Genomic DNA, 14,143 nt, shown 5'->3' on the forward strand with positions numbered 1-14,143 from the left:
AAAAGAAAAAGAAAAAGGAAAAGGAAAGGGAAACCTTCTAGGATATGCATCTGGGGAAATGAAGGGAAGGTTGGACCACAGGCGAAACGAGAGGATAGGAATTTGATACCACACCCTTGTAAACGGTCCCAAAACAATCACAACATGCGGCCCTTTGCAGCGTTCTTTTAAGGAATTTATGGGTATATGCTTTTCATCATCCTTCTTTTATATATCATATTCTTCCGTACTTTCAGCGAATAACTACTTACTTCCTCGTCGAGACAAGAAAATAATTACAATATTCATTTTTTAAAAAAATTTGAAAAAAGAAATGAAATAAAAAAAAATAATGAGTGAATAGGTGTCACATGTACATTTTTTTATCTAATGCAAAATAATACTTGCTTCTTCAAAATTTATTGAAACGAATTAGTCTATGATTTGTCAAACAATTCATAAATGAACTCGTAATCACAATTTTCATCAATTTTTTGTTTTGTAATTTGTTTTATTCAATACCTCCAATTAAAATTAAGTCCAAATATTAATTACAAGACACGTGGCATTTTTCCCCTTAATTATCTAAATATATATATATATGTAAAGAATTCTATGTTGGGAAAGCGTCATCGTTCCACAAAGAGAATGGCACGTTAGGGGCCACACTGTAACTTACAATACGAGTACGTACAAAGTAGGCTCGTCGCCTTCCCCGTTTTAAGGGAAGGAAAGGAGCGGTTTTCGGCATTACGCCAAGCGGTTGTTGTTCAGTTGAGTTGAGTTGGTCCTTTGTTTTCCCTTAGAAAAAGAAAATGGAGAGCACTACTCAGAGTGGCATTAATGTTGAAGATTTCAACACAGAGCTTCTACCGTCAAAGGATGAGCCCTCAGAAGCAGAAGCATCCTCGTCTTGGCGTCTCTCCCTCGACAAGTTTCGCCTTCCCCAACAAGGACCAAGCTCCGGTGCTCATCGCCACCCTGGCCCTCGCATCTCTCCCCTGCTTTGTACCCCAAGTAAGTTATTTGTGTTTGCTTTTTGACATCATCAAAGTGAACTGTGGATACCAAGTAGCCCACTTTGATTCCTTTTCTCTTTCCTGTCTTGTGACTGAATTCAATTCCAAGTTTACAACTTTCCTTCTTTTTTTTATTTGAAGCCAAAACTTTGTTTCTAGAAAAAGAGTTGTGTTTAATTTCTGGTAGAATAAACTGGTTTATGCAATTGCAAATGGATTTTCTTTTCAACTTGCGTTCATTTGGGAAAGTATTCTGCTTTCCTACTGTTGGTGGTCCTTGAACTTGTTATGGTAGCATGTGAAAGGGTCACGAGTTTTGTGCACAAAAACATAATTTGATTCACTTTTGGGGGAGGTACCTATGCTTATCTTTGTTTGTGCTTTGGCATTTGGAAATCTTTTTATATATCTTAACTTTAATTTCAATATATATGTATATATTAAAGGCATGCATGACAAGAAAGAAAGAAACAAGTACGTATCATTAATTTCCACTCAAGACGTCGCTTTCTCCTCTAGGAATTATGAAGAATAGGATATCTTAATTCAATTCACTCACGATAAGGAACCAATTTTACAATTCCATTTTCCCTTCAAACAGAACATCAAATTAACCCCATTAGATACAAGCAAACATTTTGTTTCTGCTTTCATCATATATACCCCTATATATGTATGAAGCCATTAACAACTTTAGTAGAATGAGTTCATGTTTTTATAAGAGAATTTATAAGTTTGTGGTATGTATCTAGCTGATGATAAACATGATCCCATTTCTGAATTAGTGGAATCCTACTTGGCTTGTCTCTAAAAGTTTTAAATTGTTGGGAAAACTTCTATTGGAGCTTGTCCTTATCTTCTTTTCCATTTAGCAAGTTTGGTATTTTTTAATTGACTGAAGCATTATGGAAAAAGGCAAGGCAAAAGTGTGATTTCATTGTAAATGTTTTCCTTCTTTAGCCAAGGGGCCTTTTATTTATTATACTAATTAAACATATATAGAATATTCTTTGTCCCAACGAGATACCAAGATCAGTGTTAGGCCCACTTTTTCTTGATAATTCAGCCTTTTTTTTTTCAAACAAAGAAAATAAGAAAGAAAAACTTTGAGACAACATTGAGACTTAGGCCAAAGATTGACGTACAAAATTCCAAAATATATCCTGGCTTTGATCGTCAACTTTTAGACCTCGAGCTTTATGATTTAAGGGCTGGTCCTTGGAGAACTTGATGGTCATCCAATAATTGGACCCTTTATGCTTAATTTCTTTTAGTTGTGGTGAAGCAGAAGCAGGCTATTAACAAACCTGTTTGTATATGATCTTCCTAAAATTTAAAATTATTGTAAAAAGTGCTAAGCAAACACTAACTTTGGGACTAATTCTTTGATATTAACAAAAATAATCTCAAGATTTTGTATGATGTTGTTATTCTGTGAGGTGTTTGATTAGCAGTTATGGATGCAAAGGGTTTCTTTTGATTGCATCATAGATTTGACAGGAAGAAGCTGACCAACATTTTCTGACTCTCAGCTACCTACAAGGCTTTTCTAGATTCTTAGCAATTGACAACAATAATGAAGGCAAAAGCTCATAAAATCATCTTTCTTTCTGTTCTTTTCCGTGTAACAGTTTTTTACATGTATAACAGGTAATTATAGTTTCATTTGGTAGTCAGTTTGCCATATGATGTCATGCACAATCTCTTTGATATTACTTCATTTTATATTACCAAGATTTATCTCTCTGTGTTGTTAGTTAATCTGTGTAATGCATGTGTCAATATATATCCATAATTTTGGAGCACTTAGGTTCTGGTTTTGACCTAGCCTTCACTTATGATGTTATGATTTATTTTTTATTGGATTTTCTTTCTTTCAATCTTGACTCAGAGAAACAGCGCAAGGTCTCAGAGTACTATAAAAAGCAAGAGAGGCTCCTCGCAGGATTTAATGAAGTGGAGGCCATGAATGAGATGGATTGTTTGCCTGGAATCCTAACGGAGGTTGTTTGTTCTTCATTGGTCTTTTCCCCACAATGTTTTGATTACATCTGTTTGTTGTATTACGTAGTAGGAGATTCAAACTATTTGGATCCATTTTTTACAGAAAGCAAAATTTAATCCACAAATACCTTTCTGAACTCAGGATGAAATGAAGCAACTTGCCAGGAGTGAGAGGATGGCAGTCCATGCGTCCAACATTGCTAACGTGGTGCTTTTTGCTGCAAAGGTCTATGCTTCAGTTGAGAGCAAATCTTTGGCAGTCATTGCATCAACTTTGGATTCACTCTTGGATCTTTTGTCAGGATTTATTCTATGGTTCACAGCGAATGCCATGAAAACCCCCAACCGTTATCACTATCCAATTGGAAAGAAACGAATGCAGCCAGTGGTAAGTTACTGCTCAGGTCTCCAGTCTAATATAAGGTTATGATTAATTTCAAAGATTATCTTCTGTTGATCTGAGCTTCACAGAACTCCCTCTTCTGATTGCTTTTTTTCACTTCTTGAACTAATTTTTCAATAGAAATTGGTTTTTTTTTTTTTAATTTACAAAAAAATATTTACTAACCAAGCTTGAAAATCCAGGGTATCATTGTTTTTGCTTCAGTAATGGCAACTCTAGGATTACAAATATTACTTGAGTCTGTCAGGGAACTTGTTGCAAAGGTATGCTACTTTGATTTAGTAAACATAGCATCTGTCAGATGCTGCATTTACATAAAATTTTTTAGTTTCTTTAATCATTTTGATATAGCCACAACTTATTTTTTACTCGTTTATTATTTTTGTTCCTTTTGTGGCTATAGTCCCACCCAGAGATCAATCACAAGCAAGAGAAATGGATGATTGGTATCATGGTTTTCGTGACAGTAGTGAAGTTCGTTCTCATGGTTTATTGCCGGCGATTCAAAAATGGAATTGTTCAAGCCTATGCACAGGATCATTTATTTGATGTGATAACTAATTCTGTTGGTTTAGCAACAGCTGTCCTAGCTATTCATTTCCACTGGTGGATTGATCCGACTGGAGCTATAATAGTGAGTTAAAATTCCTTCTCTATCACACTTTGCTATAGTTATTTAAGGTTCAGTACTTACTTCTTCCATCTTTTGGTAACTAGTATGCCCCTGACACTCACATTTAAATGATGTAATGCTCTTTACACATTGATCAAAATTATAAATTTGCTAGGATTCACTTCTCAGTTTGTTTCCAGAAGAAGCCAATGACAGTTGCAATTATCCAATCCTGGCCATCTGGATGTGACATGCACCACTTTCACATGTGCATATGTTACTAATATCCTTAGAAGCTGATTATAATTTATCCTTAACAGCAATGCCTTGTTAAATCCATAACTGCAGATAGCACTATACACAATGACTACCTGGGCCAGAACAGTGATTGAGAATGTATGGTCACTAATAGGTAGGACTGCGCCACCTGATTTTCTTGCTAAATTGACATATTTGATATGGAACCACCATGAAGAGATCCAACACATTGACACGGTCAGGGCATATACTTTTGGTTCTCATTACTTTGTGGAGGTAGACATTGTCTTGCCTGAAGACATGTTCCTGGGTAGAGCGCACAACATAGGTGAGAAACTCCAGGAGAAGCTGGAGCAGCTACCAGAAGTCGAGCGAGCCTTCGTGCATATAGATTTTGAGTTCACACATAGGCCTGAACACAAGACCATGGTCTGATTATATGGGCACTGGCACTGCTGGCATTGATTTCCAGAGCTTATTAGTGTCTTTTCAATAACCTAGTTTTATTCACCTGTTAATGTACATTCTGCCTGTACTTCCAAATGCCACATAATTGTACTGTTCATAACTATAGATCATTAGCTGTGCATGAAGTCCACTCGTATTTCAGTTGATTGCTATGGGATTATGTTATTTTGCTTCTGTAAACCTTCCTTTTTGTCTGCTAAATTTGATAGATAGCAGAAATAGCTGATGGAAAGCTAGCTTCAGGAAAGTCATGTTAACCAACTAATTACTTGCTCATTTGTCATTGCCAAATAGAAAAGGCAAAAGTTGTTCAAACTGTCTCTTCAGATTTTAGAGGAAATTTAGACAAAGATAGGTAATGATTAAACAAAGACAATCAAGTTAGATAATGAGCCAATGTCCGTCAGTTACTCTGTTAAGTGCAGGCTGCCAGTGGCAAGATGATAGCTGGAACTTTCCAACTCACTCAGTTTCCCAATTTTGTTTTCATATTCGTCCAACAATTCCAGCCTACAAAGAATTCAAAGAGATAAGCTGTAATTATACAAATTGAATAGAAATTAAAATGTAAAAATATATATAGCCAGGATATGTTCTATATGTAAATAAAAAAGGATATATAGTCTCCTCACCAGTATGCCATACACTGAAATGGAGCATACTTGCCATAAATCTCTTCAATATCTTTTTCAATTGTCTTTCTAGAGCATTTTCCCTTGCCATGCACCTGCGACAATGAAAACAGTAGTGAATATTCTATCAAATGTGACAAAGTAGAAGTGCTTCACTAATAAACTAAAATGTCCAGACCATCTTCAAGTGTCTGATAGTTTCACTATCGAAAGGAATCCTCTCATAAAATCCAATGCACATCATTATATTGGAACAGACAAAGGGACCAAATCCTTTGATCTTCATCAGCTCTTGATAAAATCTTTCGTAGGATGTTGTGTCAGAAGATTCTTCAAGTTTGTTGAGCTCAAGTTCCCCGTTCTCAACCTTTCTAGCAAGTTGAAGAATGCACCGGGCTCTGTACCCAAGATTGCAGCGTTCATTTAGATACTTCTCATCAAGGCAAGCTAGTTCTGTTGAGGTTGGAAAATTCCCTATGGATTGATCAAATCCGCTCATTGACAACTCTGAAGTTGAGCTAGCTTTAGTGTATTTCTTATGCTTTAATCTCTTGGTCGAAATTTTCACATTGGAATTGGATGCTACCCTTTTGCGTTGCAAATGAGCACTAGCCAATTGTAGCTGAAGTGCGCAGAGAGCCCGAGCCATGGTCAATGTCCTCTTCCACCTTGTCAGAAATTTGGAATTGTTGTCTATTAGTGACTTTTTCGTGACATATAATGAAAGAGAAAGGACAAAAGGATGCATGGATAAATGGTTAATTGCAACCCATAAGATGTTGCATCTTCATCTGTATAACTTAACAAAGATAATTGTACCCGCAGTTGCAGAGAAGGATTGACTTGACAGCGTCTTCAAAGAAGGAAGGGGAGCGGAAAATTCTACCAAAGCCTCTGTCCTTGGCTGAACCATGCAATGTTTGGAACTCCCTAACGTCTCTCTCATCCTTGCTTGATATCCTTAGCATTCTTGCGACTTGTTCCTATATCATATCAATGGTGAAACGTTATACTTATAATCTATAGGTATATACATGTTGGTCAAAAGACATACATACCATTATAACAGCTTTATCAGCAGAGGAGATAGAGTTCTGAAGGCCATTGACTTGTATAACAAGGAAAGGGTGGTTGGGAGCTGGGTGTGAGATTGTGACATAAACGGAACGAGAAGAGTCTGCGAGTCGAAGAGGGCGACGAAGGGATTTGGTGGAAGGGATCCAAACGTTTGGAGACATCATGAACAAACCATGATTGCACACTGCTTTCTCCATGTTGAAGCTGGAAGAGCACTCCCCTAATGCTACCTGCAACTCTATCAGCTCACCCATGTTAACTAACTGATCAATTGGGAAGCACAATATTTTACCACTGTTTTACTCAACTCATCATGTTCTTGGGAGAATGATTCTAGGTGCTACTGGTTACTGGTTACTGGTTACTTCCTCTTTTATTAGTCTCGTAATTCACCAAAGAAGTCCATGCATGTTCTTTACGTACCTTCCCTATGCAGCAACTTTATTTATTAGTCTCAGCCTCATTTACTTTGCATTAACTATTAGATCAACGTCAACGCAACTGATGGCATTTGTGTGAAGTGTTTGAATGCGGGGAATCGAACAAGTAGAGAAGTAGAACACAAGGAGAAAGAAAGGAAGATCTTTCATGTTCAACAAAAGAGGATAAAAGAAAGAAATGATAGTAGTGAATTTATGTTGAAATGGAAACCAATATCAGCCATTAGCTTGATTCATTTGATATCAACGGCTGTAAAATGATGTAAATCTAAAAGGTCTTGTATTTGCTTACAAGTGTAAGTATATATGTATATATGTATCAAGTACATATTTGGTTGGAGAAATGGACCTATATTCACAATAATTCTATGTTTAATTTGTTTCCTTTTATAACAAGAAATGGTTATTTTTTACAAACTCGGAATAGTTAATACCGATACCCATTGTAATAGCTATTTCAAACTTCACAAAATAGAGCTTAAATAGTTATATGGACAAAAATAATCTTACTTATCATGGTAGATTACTAACCCTACCATATAAAATATCTAGTTAATATCTAGTAATATATTATTAAATTATGGATACAAAATAAAATTAAAGGAGGAAAAAGGACAATGAAAGTAGAGAAACAAATTAAAAGAATCTAAAATAAAAATTATATTATTTAATAATAAATTACTAATATTTTAATAAAAAATAAATTGAAAGATAAAAAAAGCAAAATGAAAATAGATAAAAAATTGAAATAAATATCATATTAACATTTTAATAATAAATTATTAAATTATTAATATTTTAATAGCATGTTAATAAAAAAAGAAATTAAAAAAATATATCAATCAATTAAATAAATCAAACCAAGTGTGAAAATATAAACTTAGATAGATGTGAGGGAGGATTTTGATATATAATATAGATTATTTAGAAATTAGTCTTGGTTTGTATTCAAAATCTAGTCTTTACAATTTCATTATAATTTGTATTAATTATGTGTTAATTTACCAATATGAGTGATGTCTTGTTATTTCCTTCTAACAAATATAAGTGATGTTTTTTCTTTCTTCTCATTTCTTGGCCTTCTGCACTCTTCTTCCAAGACTAATTTTTGTTAGTCAAATAAATTTTCCAAGTCACATTTTCTAATTCTTTTTAAATAATTTTAGGCTACTCAAAGCAACTTAATTTTTTATTTTATTAAAATAAAATTTTTAAAATATGACATGATGACGGTGTAATGATAAATATTAAAATTAAAAAATAAATTTAAAAGTAAAAGATTTTAGAATATAAATTTTTAAATCATAAATAAGATATACTCGCACTATTCCGTGATATTTATGATGGGTGAAGATTTTGTTGTGATAATATCATGATTTTTTTAAGTGATCCATTGATGTGTATTTTATAAAATTTTGTCAACATTTGATAATAATATCAAATTTCATCATGGATACTTTTTATTTATTTTTTTTATTTTATCTCACTCTATTTCCCTTTCTCTTTTTTTTTTTAAATTGTTTTTTTGCAAACCCTAAATATTAGAAATATTTTTCTAAATTATCCAACATTTGGTAGAATTTTTAAAAAATTGCCTCCCCTAGAAATTTTCAAGAAAATTAGTATTCATAACTTCCTATAAATTTTATCATTGAAACATTTTCTTACATTTACATAATTAAAATTAAATGCTTATGATGCAATCAAAGAAACTCCAAGACGCAATTTATAGTTTACAAAATTTTTTAATTATTATATTTATTATTTTATATGTTTTAATAATTATTTAGAAAGAAACCATCCTATAAAAAAAAGTTGACATCACTCCCAACACTTTGGTAAAGAATCATAATTATTTTCACTTTGAAAATTTTAAGAAAGTTACCACTTGTAACTTTTTTAAGAGTTTACTTTTAAAAGATCATTCCAAGTAATTATAATTTTTAATTTAATTAACAAAAAATTACTTTTCGTAATTAACATATTTGAAATAATTTCCTAGGTTAAAATATGTGCATGAAAAAATCAATAAATAAATAATTAAGAATTTATTTTTTTTCATATTTATAGCTTTTTTTAAATAATTTTCCAAATTTAAATATGTGCATGATAGAATGAAAATACATAAATGAATAAATACCTAAAAATGAAAATAGAAACAAAGAAAAAAATTAAATTTCAATACTATTGAGCTACTGAGCTCAAATAAAAAAGGTCCAAAGATACGGCGGACGGTCCATGTAGACAAGGTTACTCTTGTAATTTCACATACCCGTAATGGGCAAATAGGTATTTTAACCTCACTAAAGCGAATTAGGGTTTCTCGTGTCTTCCCCATTTATAGTCCCCCTTCCTCACATCTTCCTCCCTCAGTCCATCGGCTCTCTCTCTGTTCCTCTGTTTAAAAGCTTCTCCTTTCTCTGTTCTTTTGTCCTTCCATTAGATCTTTATTGAATTTCGTTTTATTTCGATTCTTAAACGCCTGTGATGTACATGGTTTTGTCCGTACCATCTGAGATTTTTCTCTTCTTTGATGTATGTAAGCCTAGTTTCTGAGGCACCATTTTTGTTTTATTTTTGCCTCGATTTATTTATTTATTTATTTATAAATTTTCCTTTCTTTTTATGAGGCGGTGATGACGAAAATTATACCATCAAACTATGAGAGCTCATGTCTCCTTGATGTAATCATAAATCATTACTCTCTGAGCCTTTCTATTTTTCTGTTTGTTTGTTTGGTTTTTTTAGAGTTTTTCAATGGAAAAGAAGGCAATAAATTAGAGTCACTGTTGCGCTTAAATTAAAATAGCGACTTCAGCGCTGTACGTTGCCGATACCCATTTGGGGCTGAGATTCTGGCATTTTCCCTTTATTTTTTTTCTCTGTAAGTTTGATGCATTCAGATGCCCCTACATTTTGGAATTTATATATTTGTTTATTTTCTGTATTTTTTAAAAAATAAAATGAATTTAGAAAGAGATGAATGGTGAAGATGGAAGTGATGATTATTTCCCCAGATGATCGAAGCTGAACAAACTGTGCGATTGTTTTTCTCTAATTCGTTAGAGATTCCAAGCCAGAACTCTGATCCATCTTCACCTCAATTTTACATTATTTTCTAATTTTTAATTATTTTTTTCACTTTGTTATAGGAATTAATTAGTGTTAATTATTGTGGAGGTGATGATTATTTCCCCAGATGATCGAAGCTGAACAAACTGTGCGATTTTATTCTCATTTTCATGAGAATTCAAGCCAGAAATCTGATCCATACTACTTTTTTCTTTATTTGCATTTCTGTTTTATTTGAAATATTTATACTAGGAAATTCCAAATTAAATGGCATTAAATATTTGACTCTAAATTGTGATGAAAATTATAGGCCCTCAAAATCAAAATAAAATTGTGAAGATTAAATATATTCGTCAACATCTCTAACCAACGAGTTTAACAGTTGTCTGCCATTGCTTTCAAAAAGTTTCATCTCTGGGAAAGGTCGACTTATGTAATTAATTTTTATACCAACTTTTTTGTATAATAATTACAACAATAATTATTATGGTTTTGTATAATAATTATTGTAGTTTTTACAAAAATAATTATTTTGTGTTAAAATTACTATAGTTTCGTATAATGATTAAAAAACAAATTTTTAGAAAGAAAAAAGTGATGTCAGCAAATGTTAATGATGAAAATTGAACAAATTAAAAAATTAAAAAATTTAATTTACACAAATTATCAATAAAGTTTAATTGTGTAATTTAACAGTTGATAAAAAATTTACTATACTTTAAATATAGAATTTATGTTTTATTAATGATAATTAGTTAATTATTAATATTTATTTAATTTAAAATAAAAATATAAGAGTTTGATTAAATATAATAAAAAATTAGAATTTATTTGAATATTTTTTAATAATTCAAAAACTTATTTGAGTATTATTCCTTTATTAATTGGGCTGCATTTGGGATGATTGTTTTATTAGTTTATTTTTGTTGTTGTGCAGACTGAGCTCACCTGCTGTGCTTGCTTGTCTTTGTCCAATTTGATCAGTCTAAGGAGTTTCCCCAAAACAAGATCAAATTAAAAGTCCAACAACATAAAACTGAAATGTCCTATTCAGGTGTGAACAAGGAAATTATATGCCTAGTTTTTGATTCCTTTCATACGTAATACATTATGTCAGCCTTTTTTGCTCCAATAAGGCATGAGACAAGTGATACGCAAATTCATACACAGTTAAATACCATTAATAAAAAAACCAAAACCAACAGCAAAGTCTTTGCTGCAAACGACATTCTCCATGCTTGCATAATTCATAACATGGTAAGCCATTGTGCTTTTCCGTGAGTGGAGCAGTTGTGTTTGCGTTCATATCTTTGGAGCAGTTGTGTTTAAAAATTCTCTTATATAACTTGCTCTTCCCCTTCTAAGAAATCTCTTGTTCAAGGAAATTAAAATGGCGAACAACCTTCGGACAGATTCATCAGACTACCGAACGGAGCTTCTGTCACCTGCTCCGGCCGGAGAGAATGACACTATGGCAACTGAACAAACTTGGCGACTCAACATGGATAAGTTTCACCTTCCAGAAAGACGAGTGGAGTCTTCTTGTTTTAGCCTTGGGGCTTTTATCAAGGCTTTAAGTAAGCAATTCCATTGATCTTGTTCATGCTCATATTTACTTGGCATAGTGTTGCAGAGTGCTTGGACCATTTGCCATTGTGTATCCTTTTGCAGGGAGACAGAGAAAAGTTTCAGAGTATTACAAGAGGCAGGAAAAGCTTCTCAAAGGGTTCACTGAAGTGGACACATTTAATGAATTGGGCATTTTGCCTGGGAGTTTGACTGAGGTTTATTGGTTTGCAGTTTTATTTGGATTTATCCTCTTTAACTCCTTAGAATTTGCTAAACATAACGTGCTACGATGCAAAACATATGTTTATTTCAGGAGGAAATGGACAAGCTAGAAAGGAGTGAGAGGGTAGCAATATATGCATCCAATGTGGCGAATTTGGTGCTTTTCTTAGCAAAAGTTTATGCCTCTGTGGAGAGTAGATCATTGGCAGTCATAGCATCAACCTTGGATTCTTTACTGGATCTCTTGTCAGGCTTTATTTTGTGGTTTACTGCTTATGCAATGAGAAAACCGAATCAGTATCGCTACCCTATTGGCAAAAATAGAATGCAACCTGTTGTAAGTCTTCCTTCCTCAGAAAAAACTTAAATTGGAATTTATTTAGAGCTATCAATGCACTAAAGATATGAAAAATATTGTTATGACAACGTAGTTTGATTAGTGCTTAAAAGTTTCCCGTTAAAGGAACCTCATGTCCTTAATGTAATTTAATGGTTCATTGGTCCAAGTATGGCAATTATATAATTTCAGTCAACTTCATGATTCATGCCATGTGAGGTCATATATATATATAGACGGTAACCTGTTGTAAGTCTTCCTTCCTCAGGAAATACATAAATTGGAATTTATTTAAGGCTATCAATGCACTAAAGATATGAAAAATATTGTTATGACAACTTAGCTTGATTGGTGCTTAAAATTTTCCCCTTGAAGGAACCTCAAGTCCTTAATGTAGTTTAATGGTTCACTGGTCCAAGTATGGCAATTATATAATTTCATTCAACTTCATGAATCATGCCGGGTGAGGTCATATATAAATAAAACTTTTTATGGCTTGTGCAGGGAATTGTTGTTTTTGCATCAGTAATGGCCACTCTTGGATTGCAAATATTGTTTGAATCAGGTCGAGAACTGGTTATGAAGGTATGTGAGCCTGCATGCACCAATTAACTACTCTAAGTTGAAGTTTAATTACAAAAAAAAAGGCTTTGGACTAATAAGAAAAGAAGTGTTAAACTTTGACCTTCTAACAATGAGCAGTGATTATGAATTGCAGGCACAACCAGAAAGGGATCCTGAAAAAGAAAAATGGATGATTGGGATTATGGTATCAGTGACATTGGTAAAAGTGGTGCTCACGGTGTATTGTCGCACGTTCGATGACGAAATCGTTAGGGCATATGCTCAAGATCATTTCTTCGACGTCGTTACTAACTCAATTGGTCTAGGAACAGCAGTGTTAGCTATCAAATTCTACTGGTGGATTGATCCTCTTGGGGCAATTCTTGTAAGTTCATGATATACATACACTTTAATATGTTAAATTTTTCTGAAAATACTCATACGTATGTTGCATGATGGAACTAGATAGGATACTTTAAACGTCAAGGACATGGTCACGAGGATGTGACCTAACAAATTTAAAGCACATGAGTTGAACAATGACAAGACTATATATACTAATTAAACTATATATGGTGCAGATAGCATTATACACAATGGGGAATTGGGCGAAGACAGTGATGGATAACGTTTGGGCCCTAATCGGGAAGACAGCACCGTCAGACTATCTAGCGAAGCTGACATACTTAATATGGAACCACCATGAAGAGATTACACACATAGAGACTGTTAGAGCATACACATTTGGTACTCAGTATTTTGTGGAGGTTCACATAGTTTTGCCTGAGGACATGCCTCTTGGCCAAGCACATGACATTGGACAAACTCTTGAAGATAAGCTTGAGCAACTTCCTCAAGTAGAGCGAGCTTTTGTTCATGTGGATTGTGACACCATTCATCCTCAAGAGCACAAGACAAAAAGGCCATGAGCATTAGGATTAAAGTTCACTTCCAGGGACATGAAGCTATTACCTTTTCCACACTTTATAATAGCTATTACAATTTTTATGCATCAAGGGCTTGTTAGAAACCGTCTATTATTTGTTGTATTTATCTAAATAATTAATGAACAACAATTTGAGTGGAGCTATCACAAAATGAGAGTGATATTATTGTATTCAATATATGATCCCTTGTTTCATGAACAAAATAGTCAAAAGGATCTTAGAATGCTTGGAATGTGGAAAACTAGATGAATAGAATGACAAATAGTAATGCCACGGGAAATGAATCCGTATTTCTATATTATCGCTTAAAATAAAAAACAAATGAATCAAGAACGGTTTATAGGCAACTAACCAGATTATATGTCGTCGAAGAATACAGTGAAAATTTCACTCCAACCACTCGATGTGTATAGGTGTCACTACCAATATCCTATGTTTAGGTGTTGACCGTTTAATTGAATCTATCTTCCCTAATGGGATCTATACTTGACTTAGATTCATTAAAAAGGATAGGTTCTAGTTTATGAAACAAGTTTAGG

The 14,143-nt window shown here is 33.3% G+C and overlaps 3 protein-coding genes and 4 non-coding genes across 8 annotated transcripts; 6 read left to right on the plus strand and 1 right to left on the minus strand.

Moving 5' to 3' along the window:
• Positions 1 to 605: 605 nt before the first annotated feature.
• Positions 606 to 4,924, plus strand: LOC18594936 (metal tolerance protein 9-like). Its single transcript, XM_018125091.2, has 6 exons — positions 606 to 996; positions 2,890 to 3,002; positions 3,145 to 3,390; positions 3,588 to 3,668; positions 3,809 to 4,039; positions 4,367 to 4,924. Exons 1-6 carry the CDS (start codon positions 795 to 797, stop codon positions 4,709 to 4,711), a joined length of 1,218 nt encoding a protein of 405 aa, XP_017980580.2. The 5' UTR covers positions 606 to 794; the 3' UTR covers positions 4,712 to 4,924.
• A 184-nt stretch (positions 4,925 to 5,108) lies between these two features.
• On the minus strand, positions 5,109 to 6,707 carry LOC18594937 (uncharacterized). Its single transcript, XM_088808731.1, has 6 exons — positions 6,435 to 6,707; positions 6,196 to 6,359; positions 5,963 to 6,044; positions 5,555 to 5,881; positions 5,377 to 5,471; positions 5,109 to 5,254 (listed from the first exon to the last, which is right to left on the minus strand). The coding sequence occupies exons 1-6, from the start codon at positions 6,705 to 6,707 to the stop codon at positions 5,152 to 5,154; spliced, it is 1,044 nt and encodes a 347-aa protein (XP_088664857.1). The 3' UTR covers positions 5,109 to 5,151.
• Positions 6,708 to 9,372: 2,665 nt separating this feature from the next.
• LOC148761839 (small nucleolar RNA snoR117) lies at positions 9,373 to 9,454 on the plus strand. Its single transcript, XR_016027737.1, has one exon. It is a non-coding gene; the product is annotated as a small nucleolar RNA snoR117 (small nucleolar RNA).
• Positions 9,455 to 9,521: 67 nt separating this feature from the next.
• Positions 9,522 to 9,606, plus strand: LOC148761840 (small nucleolar RNA snoR116). The gene has a single exon (XR_016027736.1). It is a non-coding gene; the product is annotated as a small nucleolar RNA snoR116 (small nucleolar RNA).
• A 279-nt stretch (positions 9,607 to 9,885) lies between these two features.
• On the plus strand, positions 9,886 to 9,986 carry LOC148761841 (small nucleolar RNA Z103). Its single transcript, XR_016027762.1, has one exon. It is a non-coding gene; the product is annotated as a small nucleolar RNA Z103 (small nucleolar RNA).
• An 81-nt stretch (positions 9,987 to 10,067) lies between these two features.
• LOC148761842 (small nucleolar RNA Z103) lies at positions 10,068 to 10,165 on the plus strand. The gene has a single exon (XR_016027761.1). It is a non-coding gene; the product is annotated as a small nucleolar RNA Z103 (small nucleolar RNA).
• A 688-nt stretch (positions 10,166 to 10,853) lies between these two features.
• LOC18594938 (metal tolerance protein 10-like) lies at positions 10,854 to 13,755 on the plus strand. Of its 2 annotated transcripts, XM_018125092.2 has the most exons (7): positions 10,854 to 11,019; positions 11,378 to 11,542; positions 11,637 to 11,749; positions 11,848 to 12,093; positions 12,598 to 12,678; positions 12,812 to 13,042; positions 13,239 to 13,755. In XM_018125092.2, exons 1-7 carry the CDS (start codon positions 11,007 to 11,009, stop codon positions 13,584 to 13,586), a joined length of 1,197 nt encoding a protein of 398 aa, XP_017980581.2. In that variant the 5' UTR covers positions 10,854 to 11,006; the 3' UTR covers positions 13,587 to 13,755. The 2 variants fall into 2 exon arrangements, with proteins under 2 accessions (XP_017980581.2, XP_007022709.3); XM_007022647.3 differs by lacking the exon at positions 10,854 to 11,019 and having other exon boundaries at positions 11,242 to 11,542.
• Positions 13,756 to 14,143: the final 388 nt, after the last annotated feature.

Source organism: Theobroma cacao, chromosome 7 (assembly GCF_053813885.1).
Source record: "Theobroma cacao isolate CCN51 chromosome 7, ASM5381388v1, whole genome shotgun sequence".
NCBI classification, from domain to species: domain Eukaryota; kingdom Viridiplantae; phylum Streptophyta; class Magnoliopsida; order Malvales; family Malvaceae; genus Theobroma; species Theobroma cacao.